Here is a 27,204-nt window from a genome sequence, read left to right on the forward strand (position 1 = left end):
GACTCTTTCCAGATGCCTGCTCAACATTCATCTCTGTAAATACGTACAGTTAACATTCAGTCACCTGATACTGACTTTACAGATATAACCAATTTATATATCAGTTCTGATATAATACTCAATGCAGCAATATGTTCAAACCACAAAGATCATTCATATTCATCACATGAACTGGTCACTCAGAAATCATCTGTTGATAAACAAACATGAAGTAATAAAGAGGGAAGGGAAGCACTGGCAGCGATACACGACAGCGGAGTTAACCTGCTGAACTTCAGGAAGAGGTTTAAGAGCACTGTGTTAATTAGTTCTGCTCTTCTTTTAGATCAAACCTGACAGAAAGAAAACCAATTTAAGAAACAGTTCATCCAAAAATAAAAAAAATCTGTCACTGTAGAAGTTAAACAGATATCAGAACAAAATAAATAATACATATTCACAATATAATAATAATATATCAATGTATGTTTGTGTATTAAAAGCACCAAAACTAACCATTCTGTGACTCCAGAGATTAAGTCAGCATGTCCCAGGTCTATCTGCACCTACAAGAATAAATCAATAATACATTAAACACCAAAATATTTAAAATTATAATATGATTATTAAATGAAATAAATATTATTAATATAAACTACTGTAAATATATATATATATAAACATTAAATTGATTTAAAATGAATATATATATATATTTAAATGTAATTATTAAATTATAAATATTATAAAAACAAATATGAACAATAACATTAATTTATATATAATTTTATTTTTATATACTTTAATATAAATTACAATTTAATTATAAAATTATAAATATTTATAATATAAACATTCTTGAAATTTTATACAAATAAAATGATATAGTTAATTGTAAATATTTGTATTCTTAATACATTTAGATAATCTTTTGTCTTACTTTACAGTAAAAAATATCTAAAGAAATATATTTAAAAAAAATCATGTGCACTTAGATTTATATTTAAAACAAAGAATACAAAAAAGTAACTCATAATTCAAGATAAATTCTCTGAAAACAATTCTTATTGTCTTACTAAATTGTGTGCACATTCATAAGAATGTCTTAGAATGTCTAGGTATTTTAAATGGACAAGGAGAAATTTGTATTTTTTTGTCTCCGTACAGCTGAAGTGAGCCCAGACAGACTAACCTGGCCGATCAAGTCTTTGTCTCGATTCATGAAGGATGAGGATGCGTTTTTCACACAGATGCTGAGCTCTCGTCTCTGAGCGTCCTCCACACTCATATCAAACTCAAACCTGTTTATCACACACACTCACTGGGTCAAAGTCTGATAAAACTCATTAAAATGCAAACACATTTCAGATCATAAAATCAAAAGACAAGACTTGCAAAATGCAATGTTTGAAAATGAATTAACACACCCTTATCTTAATAGTATTCCGATATGCTACTAAATAATTATATTAACACATCATTGTGTATAGATGGTGCTCCAATGCAAAGGTAAGGTATCACCATAGTACATAGGAAACTGATTACACCTTACTTGAACCTCCCTTATTCATGAACGACACACACACACACACGTCGCCAAACCTTTCATTGAACTCTGGGCTCAGACTTTTCTTCTTCACACTTGTCTTTCTTTTGGTGGCCTTGCTTTTATCCGGCAGCAGAATGAGGGAGACATAGGTGTCTAAGCTGTCCTTAGATGATGTAACCAGACCCCTAAAAACACACAAAAACTCAGAACAGCCTCACTTCACCTCAGACTTCAGACATACACCAGCAACTTCTAAACTTGAAATAGGTCAAAAAGGTTTCTAATCACACCAGACCTGCATGCATGGATGATCACGGTCAACTTCTTCTGGAAGGAAAGGGAGATTTTAATGTGACCAGTGGTGGCCGTCTGCTTATTACTCAACACAGGACCTGAACCCATGGCTATTAAGGCAGCCATTTTTGAATCCAAGATCTGGATAAAACAGAAAAAATAGTTAAACAGAACATCTTGTGCTCATAAAATGATCAAAATAAGTGGCTCAAGTTGTCTGACCTTCAGCTGTGCTCGGAGTAGGATCTGGCTCTTTGGTGAAGCTCCATCCAGACTCAACCACTGGTCCATCAGTAGATCTGGTTTTGAGAGCAGCTCTCTGATTGGTAGAACCACAGAGCCCATGGATTGGTCCCAGGCGCTTGAGATCTGCTCAGAATGACAATAAATCATACAAGAGTCTGAAATAATCATAATTTAAGACCTGAAGCATAACACAGAAACCCTTCTAGTTTAAACACAAATTCTTGTTGCATTCTGGTGATGCCACAAGGGGCGCAAATCGGAGTAAACTCTTCTTTTCAGTTTCTTTCAGGTTTAGGTTTGTTTTTTTTGTTTGTTTTTTAGCATGCTAAGTATGTACTTGAAGGACACTAAAGCTCTGTACTGTGTATACAATAATGACAAATTTAAATACATATGGTCATATATTGAAGTTACGGATTATTAGTTTAATATTCATTGCCTCTTATCTTCACAAAATGATATCAACTGCATTTCAGGCTAAAATGTCCTCACCTTAATGACAAGTATGTCCTTTTTGGGGTCATGAACCAGAAAGTCAAATGCTTCACTCCAGTGAGGAGAAGTTGATCGATCACACACCTTTACATGAGAGAGCACAGGAAAAGGAAATTAAATATATTACAATATTACAAATGAATTCAAATAAATGCCACATGACCTTTAATAGTACTGCATGATTGCTATTATAGATCAAATTCTCCTGCCTTGGTTTTATAAGATGTTGCTCCAAGTACAAGTTCAGCAGCAGCTTTGGGTTCCTTTCCACTTTTCTTCAACTAGATGCCAAGACAGCCATCAGAACTCTCATTACACTTACAGTCATTTAAATACTTTATAGAGATTGAATAAAGGCAATTTCTAGTAAACATACAATAATTTTGAATATATATACATACAGTGATACTCGTAATTATCAGAAATACATACATATGTGTGTGTGTGTGTGTATATATATATATATATATATATATATATATGTATTGTATAGAAGTATATAGACTCACAGGAAGATCATGAGCTCTTTCTAAATAAATAAACAACAACGCTGCTGACGGCACACACTTGTTCTGGTAGGTCTGAGAGCTTTGCATCTGCATTACCTTGTAAAAAAGACAATGTTTAGCATTGAGTCAATTTTATAAAAAACAAATAATCGACAGAATCTGTTTGTCTTCATGAAAAACTGACTTGATCCAGTCTATCCTGCTGTGTTGAGGTGGGAAGCCATTCCAGGACCAAATGGACTCGACCGTGTTTTATATCATTCAAAGTAAACCACTGGAAGAGTAAAGGCAGCAAATGATTCATGTGCTCACTGTCTTATGTTCTTATAAAGCAGAGTCAAATGTGTCGATACTCACTTCATCATCATACTGGGAACTGATGATATGGCCAAGTTTGAGCTTAAACCTGAACACACATGAAGACAAAGTGAAATGTAATTTGTTGTATGAATATATTATCTGAAATAAAACGTTTTTTAATGTTAGAGTGAATTTCATGAAAATTTGGGGCATATTCCACCCCATTTTTTTTTTTTACTTTTTATTTACATATTACAAAAAATGGAGTAATGTAGTAGGCCTACAATGTTTTTTCTTTTTTTAAATCATAAACATAAATTAAAAACAAATATTACCACGGTACCGTATATATTATATGAAATTTGGGGGGAATGTGCCTAGTTGTCCCAAAAAAATTATGTAATAATGCAAAAAAAATCTGGTTTCTTCAGACTTAATGAGTAATAGTGGTTGTAAATGTACTAACCTTCCAAGGAAATCATCCGATTCAAAATCCTTATCATAGACCTCAAACTTCACATCTAGATTATAATCAGGTCTCAGAACCATCTAGTAAATAAAAATGGGAAACATAACTATTAATCTCTTTTAAAGTAATTTCTGTGACACCTTGATTTTTCCAAACTACATTTCCCAGCATTCCCACCTCATACATCTCGTTCCAGATGGGGTTCAGGTTCTCCTTGATCACGTGACTCTTAAAGGTTGTGTCTCCGATATGAATCTTGACATACGGGTCGCTCTTGCCCTTCATCATCCCTCCCATCATGTTGTCCTTCGCTACCAGATCCTGAGCTTCCAAAAGATGGATGCGCAGCACCCCCTATGGGACAGATATTTAATAATAATAACATGATCCTGCCAAGTAGGACATGTTCCAGCATCCTAAGACCTTTACCAAACTGATCACAGAACCTAAACAGAAAGATAACACACACCTTGGTGCCAAAGCTGGGGTCATGGCTCGTAATATGGGGTCGTACGTCTGTGGAGCTAGAGACTTTTGACTCCTCTGCAGGGACACTGGGAGAAACCTTCTTGGGAGACCTGTTTATCGTGAACAAACACACATAAATCAATCTGTATATGATGGTCCATAATTATTATGATTTTTAATAATATATTACTTTGTTAATTAAAGCTGAATAAGGATTAACAAAACCATCTCAAATCTTTAACTCACTGCTCCTTTGGTTTTTCCATGTGTTTTTGCTCTTCATGTGGTGATCCAAATGTTTTGACTGGTTCCATATATCCACCTTCACTGGAAGTGGAATCAGCAACATTGCTGAGATCCTGTAAATGATAAGCAACCATAAGAGTTATTACAGTTATTAAAGAAAAACAATAATAAAAAAAAAACTTTACGTTTGTCAAAATATTTGTTAATCAAAATAGAATAAAATATTGAAAAAACTTAATTTATGGTCCGTGAACTTTTGTTTTTTAACCATTATGGAAAAAAAGAAAAGAAAAAAGAACAGCTGTTTTATTTTAAACACTATGTTGAAAACCAAAACTGAAAGTAGAACTTTACACGCAAATTGCTTCTCGGAAAAGTTAAATATTGACTTCTTTTCAGATTTATTCATGACTTTTTGCACCTTTAATAAACATTTTCAAAAAGTGTCTGAATAGAGACTGTATAGAAATTAAATTTATATACATTAAAAAACAAGCTTTATGTAATTTTTTACATTTTTTAATGAAATACGAATTTTGAATAATGAAAATTAGTTTGTTGCTGCTTATTCTATTCATCAGTGTTTGAACCTGATAATAAAAACTGCATGTTTTGTATTTCAATTCTGGGTTAAAATCTAAAAATTAATGTATGCAGAAGTTACCAAAACTTATTTTTTTTAAATTTCCATTAGTTGCTAAAGCAATATTTCTCATCATAGGCAAGGGTGAACCAACTCAATGGTACGGCTAACATCATAAACAGGTATTTATTTATAGGCAAGAAATGAATCTCTTACACATTACGTAAATCTGTATTTTGCTGTTTATCATAAAAAAAAAAGCATTCATAATTTAGTCAGCGAACACGCACGCACACAACAAAACTGATGACTTTCAGTGATGACTCATCTGAACGCCTCTGATTGGCCATTGCATTACGAATCTCAACAGTATTGTGTGATTGGTTAAAATGCGCAACATTGAAAAAAACACCTAAAAAGAAATAACATGAGCAGATTTTTATTTAATGCTGCAATGTACACTGTCTATTATTTTCAGTTTGCTAGCAACAGACTTAATAGATACAATCTGTTTGTGCAGGGGCATTTTTGTCCGATTTAGTGGCATTTTTGCCCCAAGTCCCCATGGCCAGGAGACTAAGCCTTCCCAAGCCTTACACACGCTCCGCCGATGTTTCTCATCTTCATTTAGTTTAACTAAAGCTGAAGTAAAAATGTATAAAAATTAAGCAGACATAAACAGCTAGTCTTAACAATGACAAAATTACTCAAAAAAAAAAAAAAAAAAGTAAATAATTTAAAATAATAAAAACACCATATTAGTATCCCAATTATACAAAATTAACTCTGGCAACAATGTCTTTGATGAGCAAATAATTTCAAAGGAAGCTTTATCATCATTCACTTTTATAATGTTTATTATTATTATTAATATTTTTTTAAATAAAATTTTTATCTCCAAAAAGTAGTTTGATGTAATATATATAATGGATCTGAAATACTGTTTAATTAAATTAATTTAATAAATTAAAACTAAATAAGAAATTAAATAATTTATAATATAATGTATTACAATAAAATTAAAATAATGACATTATGAATAAAATAATTTCAAAATAAAATGTAACCCTGGAGCACAAAAGCAGTCTTAAGTCGCTGGGGTATATTTTTAGCAATAGCTAAAAAAAAAAAAACATTGTATGGGTAAAAATTATCGATTTTTCTTTTATGCCAAAAATCATTAAGATATTAAGTAAAAAATCATGTGTCATGAATATATTTTGTAAATTTCCTACTGTGAATACATCAAAACTTAATTTTTGATTAGTAAAGTGCATTTATAATAATTCATTTGGACAACTTCAAAAGTGATTTTCTCAATATTTCGTTTTTTTTGCACTCTCAGATTCCAGATTTTCAAATAGTTTTATCTCTGCCAAATCTTGTCCGATCTGAATAAACCATGCATCAATGGAAAGCTTATTTATTCAGTTTTCAGATGATGTATAAATCTCAATATAGAAAAATTGACACTTAAGACTGTTTTTGTGGTCCAGGGTCACAAATATGATATAAAATGAATTATCAATTAAAATAAAATTATGCTTTCTACACACACAAACTAACCTCAGTGTCAAGCTGTGTTTTCATGATCAACAGTGACTGTGCTTTTTCTTCAGGCTGTTCACTCACTGAATGCTCTTCTCCAACAACAGGCTTTTTACGATGAAGGACACTTGTATCCAAACTTGAGTCCAAAATCTGAAATTAAAGTAGCGTAATTTTGGCATTTATACATTTCAAATGGTCTAGATTTGACACACCAGCATGTAACTAATTGCAAGAGATCCATATACAATATATATATTTTTTTTTATGAGCTGAAATTACTATTTGAAAAAGGCAATTATTAAAGGTAATTAAAGTATAATTTAGAAAAAGCAGTAAGAATTATTGTTTGACCTTAAGTTGTGCCCTCAGCAGAATCTGACTGTCAGGACCTGCTCCATCCAGACTCAACCACTGGTCCATCAGTAGACCTGGTTTTGAAAGCAGCTCTCTGATTGGTAGAACCACAGAGCCTAAGGGCTGCTCAAAGGCACTTGAAAGCTACAGTGAAATAAGCGAAAAAGATACAAGAAAGTTAATAAAATCCATTATAAAATCCATATATATATACACTTTTTATTATACATAAAATATTACTAAGAATGAGATAATTAATTACTATATTATACATATTATAAATAACCAATGTAATGTGTAATAAAAGCAGCAAACATAATTCCATCTATTTTACCTTTATAATAAGAATTTCCTCTGTAGGGTTGTGAATGAGGAAGTGAAAAGCTTCACTCCACTCAGGAGACGTGGAGCGGTCACACACCTTTAAACAGACCAGCAAGGAAGTTGCTTATATTAAGGGTCAGAAACTGACACAAAACCTAATCTTTACAAAAGCCACAAATACCCACCTTGGTTTTATGAGAAATGTCACCCAGCACCAGCTCTGCAGCAGCTTTAGGCTCCTTTCCACTCTTCTTCAGCTGCACACATGACACAGTATTACAACCATTCTGTCCAATATAGTGTAACTGTATTTGTGTGTGATGATGCCTGGAAGACGCACCGGCAGGTCATGAGCTCTCTCCAAGAGGATGAAGAACAGAGCTGCTGACGCCACAGATTTGTTCTGGTACGAATGCTCGGACTGTAACTGCAGAGCCTGGCATAAAGAAAACAAGAAAGAAATTCTAACACCAAGACTATACATATATACTATACTAACATACTAAGAAATGAACAACTCATGCATTAAAATAATATTTGTCATTATACAATTTTAAAACCATGACATCAAATGTAACAATTGAACCTGATCTCACATGCATGATGAGTAATTAAATGTATTACGTAATCATTCATGCAAAATGGCTATTTAAATGAATTCATTATTTTTCACTGAAAGGTAAACTAATCTTGACCCTGTGCGTACATACATCACAAAAAATAAATAAATAATCAATTAAATTACCGTATATAAATATTTAATACATATTCAAAAGAATTTTTAATGAAACAATTTGATATTAAAATGAAACCTTCAAATAGAACACTTTACTCTGATCATACAAAATTAGTCATTACATTTATTGTTTTTAATTTCATTCATTATTATTACTGAAATATTAGAGAATCACTACTTAGGTACCGGTACTTGAAATGAATCCATTGAATAAAAAAATGTCTAGATGGATTGCATATAGCTCATACTACTTAAAAAAAAAACAAAAAAAAAAAACATTAAGTCTGCATAACATAACATAACATAACATAACATAACATAACATAACATAACATAACATAACATAACATAACATAACATAGATTTAATGATGACCTTTTGTAGTCTGTCACGTTGTGTGACTGTGGGCAGCCATTCCAGAATCATATGAACCCGGCCATGTTTGACGTCACTCAGAGAAAACCACTGACACAGAGAAAGAAAACTCAATGAAATTTGCAAAACGAAAAATTATTAATCATTGCATAAAAACTATCTATTCAGAAACGAATAATCAAAAACCAACAATGCCACTAAATTGCTAATATGACACTTTCTCCCCTTACCAGTAAACTTATTAGCAATCCTCTGTAAATGCCAATTTAATCAATCTCTAAATTGTTCAAAATTAAAACATGAAAGAGAATGAGGAACGATATCAGTGATGAATCACTCACTTTGTCAGTCAGCTGAGACTGAATGATCTCCTGTAAGCTGATTTTCACCCTGTGCCCGAGCAAATATTAACATGCATTACATGACATGGACAAGTAATAAATGGTTTCAATTACCATTTATTATTTTGTTATTAAATATATAATTGTATAATTTATAAATAAGCAATTTTAGCATTTCAACTAAACAAGGCAGCATTTTTTAATTTTTGTTTACATTTTTCATCTAATATTTATATTTCATTTCAATTAACACAAGTTCTTCTTTCAGTAGCAATAAAAACACGGCCACATACCTCCCTAAAAAGTCGTCTTTGTCCATATCCTTGTCGAAAACCTCCACGAGGACATCAGAGGTCGACCTGGAGGTCATAACCAGCTGGAAAAAGCATTGATCACAGGATATTATTTTGAAAACCATGTTTAATAGCCACTTAAACAACATTTGAGGACCTAAACGCACCTCATACATCTCGTTCCAGACGGGGTTGAGGTTCTCCTTGATCACATGACTCTTAAAGACTGTGTCTCCGATAAGGATCTTGACATACGGGTCACTCTTCCCCTTCCTACCAATCATGTTGTCCTTTGCGACCAGATCTTCAGCTTCCAGCAGGTGGAGGCGGAGCACGCCCTAAAAAACATCAAGTCACCCGATTATGCTGATAAGTTTGCTTTTATTAGCCATTTCAACAGTTCGCCATCCATCTTAACATTTCCCACCTCAGCACCAAAGCTGGGGTCAGGGCTGGTGTGCAAGGGCCGAAGGTCATCTGAACTGGAAACGTCTGTGACCTTTGGGACATCTTCCTCTTCTGGGACTGACACAGAGGAAGTCCTGCTGACAGGAGATGGTGGGACCTCCTCAAAGCTAGACCTAACCCCCCCCAAACAAACACAGACAGCATTGTCTTTTCGCTTTGTGGTCAAAGAAAAAAAAACAGAAAATATCCATAAATACACTTAACAGTCAACTATAATCAATAAACACACACACTTACTTAAATACATCTGTTTATGATAAAAATTAGTACAGCTGTTATTAACTATTCGATCGATTCCATCATGCTGGTTTTATAAAGAGAAGAGATTTTTAAATTTGAAGAGAAATTATGATCGAAATATCAGTTCTACAGATCTATCTTAAACAGGACACATGAACCTCTCCTCCTCTCACTTCTGCACTAATTCCTCCTCCTGTTTTCTTCTAATGCTGGACGCTTCAGGACGATGAGGTTCCTCACGGTCTTCAGAGCTCTCTGTCTCTTTAGGGCAAAGAATCTACAAACATAAAGAAAACATCACATCAATACCAAATACTTCGAAGGGACAGTTCAAGCAGACAGGACAATTCTGCCGTCATATAGCACTGAATGAACCAGATTCTTTTCTTCTTGAAAACTACATTTACATGCTGAATGTACAGGCTACTCTTTCATTCTACAATTCAAAAGTTCAGGGTCAGATAGATTTTTATTTTGTTTGGAAACCAGACTTGAAAACACCAGGTAAAGAAATTTAATGAATAATTTGAATTCTTAAATAAAGATGCATTTACTTGAGAAGCAAACTGACATAATGAAATAAGACGTCTTATTTTCCATTAAACTGCTCAAAATGAACGAGTTTTTGAATAAAACAAGAACACATATCTGCTAATGTACTCAGAAAAGCAACTTAACTCAAACGGAAAAGTCATTTTCACAGCCTACCGACAGATATTCATTCTTGTTTTAAGTATTTAGTTCAACTTCTCAGAAAACATTTTGCATCTCAAAAGTAAATGCATCTTAATTCAAGGATTTTTAGATACTTGTAATGGAATTAAAAAACACAGAGGAAGATGTTCATTTTTCGCAGGGCATGCAATATTTAATGCCATGATTTTATGAATTTAAGAGTTTCTGCTCTGAATAAAATATTCTAATGAAAATTCTATTTATCAAAAAAATTATGAAAATAAATGCACCATGGTTTCCACAAAAAATATTAAGCGCCAATGAAGAGTAATGAGTAAGAGTAATGGCTGCTGATAATTCAGCTTTGCATCACTGGAATAAATATCATTTTAAAATCTATTCAAACAGAATTATTTTAAATTGCAATTATATTTTGAAATTTTTCCCGCATTTACTTAATTTTTTTATCAAATAAATGCAGCCTTGTGAGCTTAAGAGATGTCTTTCTAAAACAATAGAATATGTGTGTGTGTGTGTTTTACCTTCAGCTGAGCTCTGAGTAGAATCTGACTCTGGGATGATGCTCCATCCAGATCGAGCCACTGGTCCAGCATCAGATCTGGCTCCGAGAGAAGCTCTCTGACGGGAATCACCACAGATCCCAGAGAGAAGTCCCAGTTGTGGGTCAACTGCAGAGAAAAAGTGAGGTAGAAAAGTTCAAGTCAGGTGGGAAGGTGAGTTACAAGCCAAAATTACAGTTAGGGTTAACGAAAATGTGCTGTTTGCATTCTCTTACCTTCACAACAAGGTCTTCGTTCAATGGATCCTGAACCAGAAAGTGAAATGCCTCGTCCCACTGGGGAGAGCTGGTGCGATCGCATACCTTCATCACACCGTATCAAGTAAAAAAAAAAAAAAGAGTGATTGCAGCCACACTTCATTAATAAATCAATTCATCATATTTATGTAAAAACTGTTTCTCACCGTGGTTCTATGAGACGTTCTCCTCAAAATCAGCTCAGCTCCAACTTTAGGTTCCTTTCCACTCTCCTTCAACTAAACACAGAAAATAAAAAATAAACCTTACGAGAACATTTCAGACAGTAAATATGGATAAAAGTTTCAGACAAGCACAGTTACACTTTAGAGGAGATGCATGCAATATTACGAAAGTCTTCTTCTCAGAGGAAAAATCAAACAGTCTCCTCTAAACAAAAGATATATTATGTCATTAGTGTCATACTCACAGGAAGCTCATGTGCGCGCTCCACATACACAAACAGGAGAGCGGCAGTCGGCACGCTTTTATTCAGGTATGAGCTCTTTGACTGGTACTGCAACACCTGACGAATAAATCGTCCAGTTAACCAGTTCGTTTCATCAATGCATTGTCAACACAGACAGAGATCGGTTTTGCTCACCTGCTGTAGTTTCTCTGGTTGTGTTACAGTGGGCAGCCATTCAAGAACGAGATGAACATGGCCACGCTTAACATCGCTCAGAGTAAACCACTGACACACAAACACAATCATTTTATTCATACAGCTTATTTTTAGACTCATTGCTACTGATGCACATATACTCACTTCATTAATGTATTGAGAGCTGATTATGTCACTCAGATTCATCTTCAGCCTAAAAACAACAACATATGCCTAAATAATGCTAAAACAAAACAATGCTATGAGTTCTTATGGATTATATTGACAGCAGCCCTCATACCTGCCCATAAAGTCATCTTTCATGTCCATGTCCTTATCAAAAACTTCCAGCGTCAACTCTTGACCAGGAAGCTGCGTCAAAACCACCTGTAAAAAAAATTGTTAAGGAAAAAAAAAAGTTAAAAATACATTGTCATGCTGTCAAATGATCATTTGGTTAAGATTCTGCAGCTTAAATGAGGAAAAAGTTTGCATAATGCATAATCTGCAGTACCTACTGTATATGGACGGATATAATTTTATAAAAAAAAAACAGCATGTAAAAAGTATGTAATTATTGACGTAAAACAGTTATTTTTATTATAAGTTTATCTTTTATATCATATATTTTTTCATTTACTTATTCTCATTCTTATATATATATATATATATATATATATATATACATACACACACACCGTATTTTTCAGACTATAAGTCGCACCTGAGTATAAGTCGCATCAATCCAAAAATACGTCATGACGAGGAAAAAAACATATATAAGTCGCACCGGACTATAAGTCGCATTTAGACCCAAAAACCAAGTGAAAACATTACCGTCTACAGCCGAGAGAGGGCGCTCTATGCTGCTCATTGTAGACTACAGGAGCACAGAGCAACATAGAGCGCCCTCTCGCGGCTGTAGACGGTAATGTTTTCTGTTAGTTCATTTCTCTTGGTTCATGTCAAATTAATTTTGATAAATAAGTCGCACCTGACTATAAGTCGCAGGACCAGCCAAACTATGAAAAAAAGTGCGACATATAGTCCGGAAAATACGGTATATATAATTATTTTTTTATATTTTGTTAGATGGTCATACACTATTGTAATGTTTACAAATTATTTTATCATTATTTTCATTTAATAAGAAAAAAGTCCCACAAATAAATGTTTTGATCACCTGCATAAATTTGCAGTATATACTGTATACGGACTACCATTTAAAAAATAAAATATAAACAAACACACACACACACACACACACACACACACACACACACACACACACACAAACACACATACTACAAACTGCATAAACTGCAAAGTGTTGATTTCTAAGTGTATTTCCCAGCATTCCCACCTCATACATCTCGTTCCAGGTGGGGCTGAGGTTCTCCTTGATCACTCGACTCTTAAAGGTTTCACCTCCAATTTGGATCTTGACATACGGGTCGCTCTTGCCCTTCACCATCCCTCCCATCATGTTGTCCTTGGCGACCAGATTTTGAGCCGCCACAAGGTGGATACGCAATATCCCCTACAGAAACAAAGAGCAGATGATTTTAGAGGAGGGTTATGATCGATTGGAGTTGGACCATTATGATGTTGGTTTCAGATTGTAAGGCTAATACGACACATTATTAATCATATACAGAGATAATGACAGTGCTGACTCATGGACACCTCAGTGGCGAAGCTGGAATGGGGCGTCGTCTTCTGTGGACATGAACTCTTGGAAAGAGGGTCACTGGAGAGGAGAGAGGAAGTTGCGGCGGCTTCATCCAACCAGAGCACCTGCAGGAAATGACATCAACAAAGAATGAGACTCTTTTTCCAAATATAATGCATTTGAAATCTGAATAACATCATCAACTGCTGTTTAAAGGTTTGGGATGAGTAAGATTTAGTTTTTTTTAAATAAATTAATACTTTTATACAGCAAAAATGCATTAAATTGATTTAAAGTGACCGAAAAAAGACATGTATAATGTTACAAAGGATTTCTATTTCAAATAAATGCTGTTCTTTTCACACAAAAATAGCAGCACACATTGATAATAATAAGAAATAATTATTTCTTATTTTGTGTGTTCGATGAATTTACCCTGAGGACTGTGTTGATGTGGATGCGGCTTTCTGGACCAGAATTCTTCAGATTAAACCACTCATCCAAAGTCAGATCTTGGCAAGAGAGAAGACGGGATACAGGAATGGACAGACTTCCCAAAACCTGAACACGGTCATTATCCTTCACCTGCAAGAGATGGAAAAATGGCTTATGTGACATGAATGTGAACTAGCAAAATTCACGTGTGGAAAAAATACTGCCAGCATTCACATATGAGCCATGTTTTCACCAGTATTTAGAGCTGAGGGTTTGTAAACAGATCAGACCAGACGGATGCTAATTCCAGGCAGCTTACCTGTATGCTAATGTCCTGTTTGCTTGGATCTCTGATGAAGAAAGTGAAAGCGTCCTCCCACTGGGGGTTCACCGTATTCCAGCAAATCTAAGAGGAAGGGACATGAGTGAGCATGAAGAGTGGGTCACATGGGGAGGTTTATTTGGGAGAGATGGTAGGTGTGCATCTTACCCGGCTGTCACGAGTAACATCTTGCACTGAGATCTGAACGATCGGATTGGGATCCTTATTGCCTTTCTTCATCTGAAAACACCAATACAAGGCACAAATACACTTAAAAACAAACACACCGCAGCAAATGCATTGTAGTTCTTTTATGATTTTGTCATTAATATGATTAGATTTCCTGTTTTAACTGTTTAACTAATTCATATAACTTTACACAAGGTACTCTATGATTCAAGGTTTTGTGATGGGTATGAAAGAAGTCTCTTCTGCTCACCAAGGCTGCAGTTATTTAATCAAAAATACAGTCAAAACAGTAAAATTGTAGAATATGACAACATTTGCAAATAACTGTTTTCTATTTGAATAGATTTTAAAACGTAATGCATTGCTGTGATGCAAAGCTGAATTTTCAGCATCATTACTCCAGCCTTCAGTGTCACATGAGCCTTCAGAAAAGATTCTAATATGATGATTTGCTGCTTAAGAAACATTTACTATTATAAGCAATGTTAAAAATCGACACACTGCTTCATATATTTATTTCAAGAGTTTTAAGTATCAGTGTGTTCCTCTCAGTAAACTCTTTTGCCTTTGCACTTCTGGGAAAATATTCTGGATGCGGGAAACAGTGCGAGTGCTTTCACAAAGTGCTCCATCAAGGCCATGAGCTGAATAGGTGAAGATATATAATCTAGAATTGCACTCAATAGTTTCTGTAGACATGGCTGCAGTCCTTATTTGACTGTTTCAGAGTGGGCGTCTGCCAGTCTGCTGCCAAACATAAAAGGCCAATGGCAGGTTATGGGAAACCAGAGGCATTCACACACACACACGTCTGGATTACTATCCATGGGGGGACTCTCCATAGGCGTAATGGTTTTATACTGTACAAACTGTATTTTCTAACACCCTACACCTGATCCTACCTCTCAAATAAAACTTCCTGCATTTTTACATTCTTAAAAAAAAAACCATTCTGTATTATTTATAAGCTTGTTTGCCTGTGGGGACTTAAATTGAGGTCCCCATGAGATCCCCCACCGGGATAGAAAAACATGTACACACACACACTGGTTTTTCCAATAAGGGTGGAGCTTTCCTTTGACTTCTGTTGTGTGTTTTACTGAGCTAATGATGTTTTCTGTATCCCAACTCCACACAGAAACCTTTCTGCATTTTTTGATTGATCAAAAGAGCCATTTATGAGGTTACAAAATAAATGCTGTTCTTTTGAACTTTCTAGTCAGCATAAAAATCCTGATATTTTTTTTTAATCACAGTTTCCATAAAAATATGAAGCAGCATATGAGCTGTATTTAGCATTGATAATAATAAGAAATGTGTGTTAAGGAGCAGATCAGCATTTTAGAATGATTTCTGAAGATCATGTGACACTGAAGACTGCAGTAATCATGCTGAAAATACAGCTTTGCATCACAGGAATAAATTACAAATTAAAATACAAATTGAATTGAAATTGTACAGCTATCTCATCATTTTTTTTTATTTAAGAAAAAAATGAATGTTCAGACCAAAAAAGAAAACAATGCATTTGATACAAACGATACGATTTGTACTTTTTCAAATGCGAAATTTAGTTTATGAATAATTTTTCCCAGATGTCACCAAAAGCAGGTTTTAGCAAGATTAAGCACACCTGTAGAGAGAGTTTTGTGTCTGAATTACAGTGTGCGGTGTGTGTGTGTGTGTGTGTTAGAACAAAGAGTGCAGCAGGACGAGGATGTGAGAGTATTACTCACAGGAAGTGCCTCAGCCTTGTCCAGATACACTGTCAAGATGGCTGCTGAGGGAGGCTTTGCTGTTTGACTCACCACACTTTCATTTCTCTTCATAACCTGAGAGAGAGAAAAATGAGGGCAATGGAGGGAAGGGCGAACCAACTACAAGAAATCTGTTTGCCAAGTGCAAAGTAAGCTTTCGATCGGGTGGAGTAGATGAACACACTGTTTGCATGTGTGCTGTTCTGTGTCTGTACAGTGTTACCTCTTCTAGTCTTTCTGTGTCGGCTTCTAGTGTCAGCCACTCAAGTCTGAGATGAATCCGTCCTGAAGGGGTGTCTTTCAAATTGAACCACTAAGAAGAGGACATTACAACAGAAATAAACACCAACATGACAGACTACAACAAAACCTATAACCAACATTATGAAAAAAGACACAAATGTTCACTATATAAGGCTGCCCATTATTGTAAAATCAACCCCTTCAGGTTGATACAAAATAAAATAGCCTTTTCAGGGGTTTATTTTGCAATAATGAGCAGCTTAACACACTTATTACTTTCCAAATAAATAAATAAAATGCACTTACATTTCATATACTCATTGCAGATTAAATTATTCTATTATGCAAGAAAAGTGAACAAAATCGGTGCTTAGTATTTATTATTTATTTTAATATTTACGCTATTCTTTTGTATTTTAATTTTCATAAGTTTTTTTTACTTTTTTATTATCATTATTTTTATTTTAGCATTATTCTTTCCAATATAAGTATTTTGGCTTAAACTTTTTTTTTTGGCTAATATTTACATTTTATTTTTCAGCTTTTTATCGATTTTCGATATTTGATTTATCAATTGAAAATAAGTATTTTAGTCTTAGCTATTTATAACACTGCATGAGATTTGAAAAGCAGTAAATGAAAGTCCCTCATCTTTAAAATATTTGACTGGAGAATGCCATGATGGACCAATCAGAATCAAGCATTCATCCATGTGATGATTACATTCATAAATAAAAATCACTGCAATATGCAAAACATGGTTTTAGTGGTTTATAACTGGTTCATCAATATAGACTTCATGTCTTGTGGTGAAAGTTATGCAAGGATTTGCAAACCAAACCAAGTTAACCACACACACACACACACACACACACACACACACATACACACACACACACACACACACACACACACACACTAGAATATGAATTAAGGTTCTCACCTCATCGACTATTTTAGATTTCCTCACAATCCCCAAATCTAATTTTGTCCTGAGCACAAGTGGAATAAAGAGAATCAACGCAAGGATGAGAATAGTGTGAGATCAGAAAACAGCAAAAAACACCTTTTAAATAATAAACGAGAGATGGATGGACAGAGCAGAAATGCAGTGATATGGTACCTGCCCAGGAAATCATCATGATCAGGATCTTTATCAAACACTTCCACCTCTAGCTCCTGACCAGGCACCTCATGAGCAATGACCTGACGGACACACACACACACACACGCATGAAACACCAAACACACACCTACAGTGACAGCATGGGTAATCAATGACAAAATGAAGCGTAAATCTGAACTGAAAGACACTGATACACATGAGATTCATGTTTTTCACATTTACATTGATATAATAATAATACATGGCTTATAGCTTTTTTGTTGTTATTATAATGTGGTGTCACTTTAAAACCCACCTCATACATTTCATCCCATTTGGGATTGAGTGTGTTGTCCAGATGGCGGGATTTGAAGGTTTGCGGCCCGACTCTGAGCAGGGCGTATGGGTCAGACATGCCTGCCATCACACCCTTCACATAGTTATCCGTCGAAGCCAGACCATCAGCCTCCAGCAGGTGAATACGCACAACTCCCTTTACGAAAGAAAGATGCACAGAATGAGACTGCAGTGCAGAGAACGGTTTCATTACTGCATTACTCCTAAATGAAAACTAATTCTATTCTACCATTTTTTAAAGAAACTTTATCCTTTAGATATTTTTATGCTACCTCTGCGATAAAATTTGGTTGAGAATTTCTAATTGCACTGCAAATGTTGCACAGAAGCTAAAGTGATCAAAAGTAACAGAAAAAGAATTTATAATGGTACAAAAGATTTCTATTTCAAATAAATGCTGTTCTTTTAGACTTTCTATTCATCAAAGAATCTTGGCGGGGGATGGGAGGTTTCCACAAAAAATGAAGCTGTTTTAAACCATGATAATCAGAAATGTTACTTAAAGGGTTAGTTCATCCAAAAATCTAAATTATGTCATTAATAACTCACCCTCATGTTGTTCCAAACCCGTAAGACCTCCGTTGATCTTCGGGACACAGTTTAAGATATTTTAGATTTAGTCCAAGAGCTCTCAGTCCCTCCATTGAAGCTGTGTGTACGGTCTACTGTCCATGTCCAGAAAGGTAAGAAAAACATCATTTAAGTAGTCCATGTGACATCAAAGGGTCAGTTAGAATTTGTTGAAGCATCGAAAATACATTTTGGTCCAAAAATAACAAAAACTACAACTTTATTCATTATTTTTTGTTTTTTTGGACCAAATTGTATTTTCGATGCTTCAACAAATTCTAACTGACCCTCTGCTGTCACATGGACTACTTTGATGATGTTTTTCTTACCTTTCTGGACATGGACAGTATACCGTACACACAGCTTCAATGGAGGGACTGAGAGCTCTCGGACTAAATCTAAAATATCTTAAACTGTGTCCCGAAGATGAACGGAGGTCTTACGGGTTTGGAACGACACGAGGGAGAGTTATTAATGACATAATTTTCATTTTTGGATGAACTAACCCTTTAAGCATCAAATCAGCATATTATAATGATTTCTGAAGGATCATGTGACAAGTGATGCTGGAAATTCAGCTTTACCATCACTAAGTTAAATTGATTATATTCAGACAAAAATATATAACATGTATTTAAACAGAAAATAGTTATTTTAAATTGTAATAATATTTCACAAAATTACAGTTTTTACTATATTTGAAAAAATAAATGCAGCCTTTGTGAGCCCAAACTATTGGTATGGTAGTTTAAATTTCAATCGCAAAAACCAAAGTATTATGTTTTTTAGTTTATGTCAAAATGTTACACTTTATGTAGTCATGTGTGTGTGTGTATGTGTTACCCTGGGTAAAGGGCACCGCAGCTGAGAAACATGCAGGTCTGCAACTAGAGGAACAGTGAGACGATTGGGCAGAACCAGGAATGAAGCGATCGCGTCCATGATCATAGTATCTGACATCACACTGAGAAACAGAATTGGAGATAGAAAGTATTAAAGTTTAGAGAGAAACACAACAAAAATAAAGGCAGCTCAGGACAGTGAGTCTACTGAGCTGAATAAATGTTATTGTGCATCTCTTACGAATGAAACTCACTTGAGCCCTGGAACGTCCAGCAGGTTGGTCAAACCGGTCCAGTTGATGGTCAGTTTCTAACAAATAAATGGCAAAGAAGAAGACTCCATGATTCCATCAAAGTACTAATGAGTACTAATGAATTAATAAAACACTTAGGAGGCTGCAGAAATGCTTAAATAACGAAGAACACAGATGAACCTTTTTTTTAGAAAATCATGTACTTATGCTTCAAAAAGCCCAAAAGAACTAAAAAAATATTCCAGTTAAAGGATGATACTAAGAAACTACTACTGCAGTGATTCCCAAAATATTTTGTCAGCCGATCTACTTCGACTTTGAGTTTTTTTCCTTGCAATTGTGAGTTTGTATCTTGCAATTCTGACTTTCTTTTTTTAATCACAATTGCGAGTTCATATCATGTCAGAATTGTGAGTTAAATACTTGCAATTCTGAGAGAAAAAGTCAGATTTGTGAGATTAAAGTCACAATTACCTTGTTTTATTTTTTATATAGTTGCCGAAACGGGCTTCCATAAGATTTCAAGTTAATATTTCAATTATTTAACAACATATTTGCATGTTCACTGTCCTTTTATGTTGGTTAATGGTCACATGATATGTATATATATTCTTTTTAACCTTTTTTAGTGATTGTTTTATTTTATTTTACATTTCAAAAAGTCAAGAACCAAATACAGCCAAAAACAGTTTTGTTTGTTAGTTTTGTTTAACAGAACCATACAAGAACATTTATTGGGTCACACTTTAATTTGGGGACCAGTTCTCCCTATTAACTAACTATGAACTATGACTTCTGCATCAAGAAGCTCCTCATTTGATGCTTATTAATAGTTAGTTAGGTAATTGTTAAGTTTAGGTATGGGCTCTAAAATTAAGGGATCTAAAATATGATCATGCAGAATAAGGCATTTATATGTGCTTTATAAGTCCTATAGACAGCCAATATGCTAGTAATTAATATGCATGCTAACAAGCAACTAGTGAGAATTACCGATTTATTCCATAGTGTAGAATATGTTTAAAGAAACTCACAGGTCTTTGAATGAAGAACATGGTTACAGCACCCACGATTGGGACGTCACCGATCAGAGGCTCCAAAATCACACGCATCATTCCATGAAGCTGACAGAACAAGTGCACGTGGAATAAACTCTCATTAATTTTTTTCATTGGGAGCGTGCATCATATCTAACGAATAATCTCACCTGTATTCCCTTCACACCAGCCTTGCAGAAATACCTCTTCACCTCAACATTTATCTCGACGTCCCCCACGTAACTGAAATTAGACAGCGTCGAAGATACATCAGATTTCTTTTAACTCTTCACAAATAAATTAGACATCTTAAGGAATTCTGCTGAATTAGTCCAAAACAACTAAAACTAAACTAATGACTTGAAATGAATTTCAGTCTTTCATTTTCCTTTTTTCTCTGAATAAACTCATTCAGGCTGAACAAATCTGAGCTGGCTGCAGTTTGACAATCTTGTGAAATCCAGACACACTATCGAGTACACAACAGACAATTCCCTCATTACAGGACCTTGTGTTTGAGGAGAATCTCAGATGCATGCGTCACCTGATGTAAACGTCAAGCAGAATTTGACCTTTCTCATTTTCTGCATGAGCCTTCACTCCAACCACCTTCATAGGCTGTAAAAGAAAAGAAAAAGCTGTTGTAGAAGATCAGATGTGCAGACAAGATTGTAATATTGGGCAAATTAGTTGTTTCTTTATGAATATTATTCAATAATGCTAAAAGTGATATAATGGTTCATGGTCCCTTTGACCTAAAATATGTACTTTAAGTACCATCTTAAATTTGTATTTTAATAATTTAACAACTCACTTGTATTCCTGTAGCTCAATTGGTAGAGCACTGCACTATCAAGCGCAAGTGGGGTTCGATTCCCCGGGAACACATGATATGTAAAAATTGATAGCCGGAATGCACTGTAAGTCGCTTTGGATAAAAGCGTCTGCTAAATGCATAAATTTAATTAAATTTTTAATTTATGTTAAGGGTTCTCTGATTTCGGATGGTCACATGACATACAGGAATATTTTTTAGTAAGTGTTTCATTTTCATTGCCTTTATAAAAAAAAAAAAAAAAAAAAAAAAATTATATATATATATATATATATATATATATATATATATATATATATATATATATATATATATATATATTACATTATTATGGTTTAATGAATTAATAGCTTTTCATTGAATCACAACCTCCCTGCAGTATTAGCTAAAATATTTGCAACAAAATAAACGTTTTAAGTTTTTAAATGACTTAACATCTGCATGTCACTCTTGCTTTAACAGGAATGTTTGCCATGAGACATCAGACGTGGATAATGTTCTCTAGAGCATTTATTTAAAGTGTAACTAAACCCCTGCTCAGAGCTTGACTCCACCCACTAACAATATTTGAAAAATGCTGAAAAGTGGGCAGATCACAGCGGAGATAGAGGGGATGAACCTAGGGCGGGGCTGAGCGAGTGCGGCGTGATCCTGAGACTCGCAGTGACGGATTGATTGACAGCTGCTGTCAGAGACGCTAAAATGGAGAGTGACTGTAATGACGCAAGTAGCTTTGCAACAGAGCGATCATTTAAAGTAGAGGACTTTTCTCCCCCACTTTCACCTGAAGTGGAGGATGTCGAGGTGTCTGTTCATATCAATTCGAGCCGCTGGCTCAAACTGCGGTCTTAACTCTCGCACCGCGTCGCTTTTCAGCACGAGCTGTGTGGAGAAGCCCATTTCCACCTCCATTGCGTTGGAGAAGCAATCCCGTGTAAAATGCAGTTTGCACACTCCAGCTCTAGGCGGGAACTTGCGGTCTTCGAGGCCAAGTGCATGCAACCACTGGCTCCTAATTTTAAAGTCTGCTGGTAAACTATGCAGTCCAGCAGTGCTGTAACAACTAGCAACACACCTCCGTACCATCCTGACCACTGTACTAAATACAGATAAATCTACGCTAACTTGAAGATCTAAATAACTATATAATTGCTATGCTAAATAGATGCTATAATAGACTATCCTGGTCATTATCAATACTCGCAATTCCAGCTCCTGACTCACTACAGTGATTTTGATGGTTTTATACTGCCAAGGGCGTGGTAGCTCGTACCAAGGGGCGTGGTGAGCTGGAAACTGCTGACGTCACCTGCCACCGCTTACGTCACTTGCCACCGCAACATCCAATAGGAAAAATCAACTGCAGTAGCCACCGTTCAACCTGAAGAGGGCAGCACTCACACGTTTTTACACCATATATTGTAGAATTAAAACACTTTATACTCAAATGTCAAAAAAGTTACTCGAATCAATGAACAGCACTAATAAAGCCCCATTCTTATAGATCATTAACTAAAAAAAGTTGGTTTAGGGTTTAGTTACTCTTTAAACAGAACGCTTGTTCTGACACGCTTCAGTGACACTGGAGCCTCTTAATCTCTTGCACTGCGGAGGATTGAGATGTTTGGGAATGTTTTGGAATATTATTTATTGTGTAGCTGTAAGTGAGTGAGCATGTATGACCTTGCCACCAAAGTCGACCTTCGTGAAGCTGAGCGTCTGCAGATGAGAGCTGGAGCCGCGGATGGATGGAGCAATGGTTTCCGTCAGCAGCTTCTCTAAATACTGACCAATAAATGGCCAGGCCTGCTGAATAACCTTGAAAAACAGACAGGAAGAGTATAAGAGTGGGTCATATTTTATGTCAGAGTGTGTCAGTTTTTATTTTAGATTATTTATGCATCATTCATGGAACATTTTTTTTTTCTGAAACGTTTTAGTTGGACGTTCATTTAACACTTTTTAAACATTACTACCTGTTTCAGAAGGTTTAGAGCACATTAAAAAGCAATATTCCCATAATGTTTGAAAAATTAACAAATGGAGTGTTCCCTTAACACTCGTATAGCTCATGTTTGTGCTCTGCTCTGCTTGCAGCTGATTACACCGAGCCATTTGTGTTTGCCTTGTTACTGTAGTGACCGGTTGTTGTTTGCGGATGTTAAGAGCTGATAACAGAAGCTAAAGCACCAGTGGCCAGAGTATTTATCGGATTGCTCATGACATAAGCAAACCACAGAATTTAGAAATAGCTTTGAGACTCATGCACAAACCACATGAGCACGGGGTACAACAAGGGTGAGTCTCGGCTGGGATGAATGCCAGTGTAAAATATCTTCCTTGTGAATCACTGAAAAAGAACGTCAAGTCTAAATATCTGTGCTATAACGATACGTTGCAGAACTTTTACCTATATTATATACTATTATCTAATACGACTATTACTGAAATGGGATGAGCTTGAGATATGTCTCTATATGCTCCTTCTTCTGTCTCTCAGTGAGTAAATCTAAAGAAGAAAAGTTCATTTCAACCTCAAATCTAATATAAAAAACAACTATATTTTGCATAAATATACCATTAATACTAAATAAGAAAGCTAAAAATGTATCTTTTTACTGTAGCATTTAAATAGCCATTTTTTCTGAAGACTTTTATTTATGTTGTTTTTTATTATTATAATTTGATTTCCATATTTTGTTATGCATTTCTGTTATGCATTAATTGTATCTTTTATTATCAGTATAAAGTGTATTTTATTTTTAAAGTGTATATTATATTTATTATGATGTTTTGGCAACTATTGTAATGATTAGAGGTTCAAGCACGCAGTGCTGAAACCCTAATGTAATTGTTAGGATTTTTTTATGTTTTAGAGATGCAAAAGGGCATTAAAAATTTAATTTCTTGGAAAAACATGCATTGCAACTCATTCACTAATTCAAAGGCAGGAACATATGTTGGTTGAACTAGAGTTTGGTTAAGAATGAATGTGTGATGATAGAATATGCAGCTTTTGTTTACCAGACACATGAATGTTTGTTTGTGTGTGTGTGTGTGTGTGTGTGTGGTCACAGACGGCTGTTGTGACATAAGGGAGGGTCATACAGACGGGGTGGGGTGGGGTTTAACGTCACGGTTCAGGAGGATTACATGGCATTACAGGCTTGATTTTCCACAGGGCATCTCAATGAACAAATGTAAACCAAAATGTTTATTGAATTACCTTGTTGAGCCATTCAACCTTCTCCACATCTGGAAAATTGACCTGGAATTATGAAGAAAAAATAATAACACATTTCTAAATGCAAACATTGCCAATGCATACAAGCTTTAAAGTGTCAATACAACATTTTTTTAACAGAGGATTTGGTTATTAAGATGGAAAACAAACAAACAGCACATATAACCACCTCAGTCTATCATGAACATTCTTCATCCAATTTCATAATTTCTTTCTTAAAAACAATAACATATGCTATTTAAAGTGTATAATTAGATTTCTCTTGGATAAAATATCCCTATTAAAACTGAATAAATAAATGATTTTTTATTTAATATAAATACATTTTAATTCATTTATATATATTTTATATATACTTTAAACTTTTTACACCATATAATAGCCACGAGACATGACCAAATATATCTACTGTGCAAATGTGGAAAGGATGACAAAGCAACAATGTGTTTAGAATGATTTGGGCGCCTAGAATGCAGTATAGCACCAATACAGCGCCACCATCAGTTCGAAAAATGTAATCTAAATCTGCAGACCGCTCAGGAGCATTGGCGAATCAGAATCATTTCAGAGAATCGATTCGCTTAGACGGATTTCTGGTTCAGAAAATGATTCACCCTGACTGACTCTTTTGAGTCACTACTTAAGACCATAGACTGTATAAAAATAAGACACGCGAGGCATTGTGTTCATTTTTTTAGTGGTAAATTATGTTATTCTGTTAAACACGACTTTGCACTATGTTCTCGAGAAGGTTGCTTCAAATATTTGACTTGTGCATGTAATCCTCCTCAGTTTTTATCTCTATTGCTGCTTATCCTTAAAAGCAAACACCGTACGAATCTGAATCGTTCAAATGAACAGATTCATAAGAACAAATCATTCGAGATTCGGACCTCGTCGCTCTTTTTAGTTGTAGCCATGCAAATATTTTACATTTACACATTGCCTGTTTCACTTGAAGTATGAGTACGGTTTATTCGGACGTTATACATCAATAACAATTGAGTATTTGTGCATTCTTACCCAAGAAGGCAGGTCTCTTCTACTTCTGAATGATTTGGAGGATATGTATTCCTGTTCGTCGTTGACTAACTCTATTGCAGACTTCAGTCTCGCCTCCTTCGCCTCACGAGTGTGTTTCCATCCTGCGTAAACCATCATCCCAAACACCACTAAACTAGTGCTCATCCGATAGTAACCAGCCAGGTACACGGGCAACAAGGCTGTGAGACATTTGCCAAAAGTCCATAAGATTGCCTTGGCATCAAATAGTTTATTTTTAGGGACGTCCATTTCTCCCGATGAACTGTCCTGGGACGGTACAATCTTCTTTTCCGAGTCGTTTTTCGGCCCTGAATCAACGACGTGCGCCATTGCTGGTTTGTACGCAATTTTTTTCCAAAGTCGAGATACGATTACAAAGCGGTTGCGCGCAGCGATTTGCAACTCAAATTCAGCATATGTTGTTGTTACAGTCGATCGTTTCGCTCGCGCATGGACTGCAGATGAATCGGATGCGTCTGATCACTGCCTATCAATAAATCAATCCCAATAAAGAAAAATCGACCACCTCTCCGCTTTTTACCCCTCTGGCATGACGCTCTTTTTCCTTCTGAAAACTTCCGAAGTGTGGCCCGCACCGTTACATCGCAGATCCACGCCCACAACAAAACACGCAGTCGTGTAAAAAGGAAAACTTTGCTGGAAGCTGCAGCAGGCAGTATTTTCTTTTAAAGCTTCTACCTTTACATCTCCTGAGACACAATTTGAATGAAAGTACATGTAGAGCAATTCTGACTAAATAGGTGATAATGGAACGATAACAAGTCCGTTTTTATTCATTTTTGACTAGGCTAAACTAATGCAAGATATCTGGAATACCTTTTTCTTTATGTATGCATTTGCATATAATGCATCTAAATGATATAATATAAGGTCTATATCTCTATGATTGCATTTTGATTAGTTAGAATCAAATCCTAAAGGATGTTTTACATGTTAGGTAAAAATTATTTAGTCTGAATGCACTCCAAGTCGCTTTGGATAAAAACGTCTGCTAAATGCATAAATGTAAATGTAAAGGAATGCAAATAAAACATCCATCATAGTAATTAATCTCTCCTAATGAATCAGTTGTGATTAGCCAAAACTAAAACATCTGTAATGTATTTTTTTTGACTAGTGATCATTTTTTTATTACAGTGAAATTTTGACTAGTGATAATTTCAGATGAACATATCCATAATGCAGGTTTGGTAAAAAAAAAAGAAGAAAAAAAGTGATAGAAACAGAAAAAAATAGGTCTTTCAATTTATCTAACGGGATCTTTTTTCTATTCTTTGTACATCCAGTTACAATTAGCTCCAAATTCTGAAACAAAACCCACTTTTTGACAAGAAATGGTATGCAACATATCCAGAATGCAT

At 35.0% G+C, this 27,204-nt stretch overlaps 1 protein-coding gene across 1 annotated transcript; it reads right to left on the reverse strand.

Moving 5' to 3' along the window:
• Positions 1-207: 207 nt before the first annotated feature.
• On the reverse strand, positions 208-26,435 carry esyt1b (extended synaptotagmin-like protein 1b). The gene is made up of 51 exons (XM_059559736.1): positions 25,802-26,435; positions 24,761-24,802; positions 23,218-23,352; positions 21,244-21,317; positions 20,870-20,942; positions 20,697-20,786; positions 19,663-19,718; positions 19,410-19,530; positions 17,956-18,132; positions 17,658-17,740; positions 17,478-17,526; positions 16,515-16,604; positions 16,271-16,366; positions 14,514-14,585; positions 14,343-14,429; positions 14,024-14,173; positions 13,603-13,713; positions 13,280-13,456; positions 12,218-12,303; positions 12,082-12,130; positions 11,917-12,006; positions 11,743-11,838; positions 11,480-11,551; positions 11,292-11,378; positions 11,038-11,184; positions 9,994-10,097; positions 9,540-9,693; positions 9,280-9,450; positions 9,113-9,195; positions 8,820-8,868; positions 8,479-8,568; positions 7,708-7,803; positions 7,553-7,624; positions 7,378-7,464; positions 7,041-7,187; positions 6,705-6,839; positions 4,556-4,668; positions 4,311-4,419; positions 4,019-4,195; positions 3,839-3,921; positions 3,430-3,478; positions 3,257-3,346; positions 3,073-3,168; positions 2,773-2,844; positions 2,561-2,647; positions 2,045-2,191; positions 1,824-1,963; positions 1,582-1,713; positions 1,172-1,280; positions 496-545; positions 208-332 (listed from the first exon to the last, which is right to left on the reverse strand). The coding sequence occupies exons 1-51, from the start codon at positions 26,150-26,152 to the stop codon at positions 305-307; spliced, it is 5,331 nt and encodes a 1,776-aa protein (XP_059415719.1). The 5' UTR covers positions 26,153-26,435; the 3' UTR covers positions 208-304.
• Positions 26,436-27,204: the final 769 nt, after the last annotated feature.

This window comes from Carassius carassius, chromosome 10 (genome assembly GCF_963082965.1).
Source record: "Carassius carassius chromosome 10, fCarCar2.1, whole genome shotgun sequence".
NCBI lineage: Eukaryota > Metazoa > Chordata > Actinopteri > Cypriniformes > Cyprinidae > Carassius > Carassius carassius.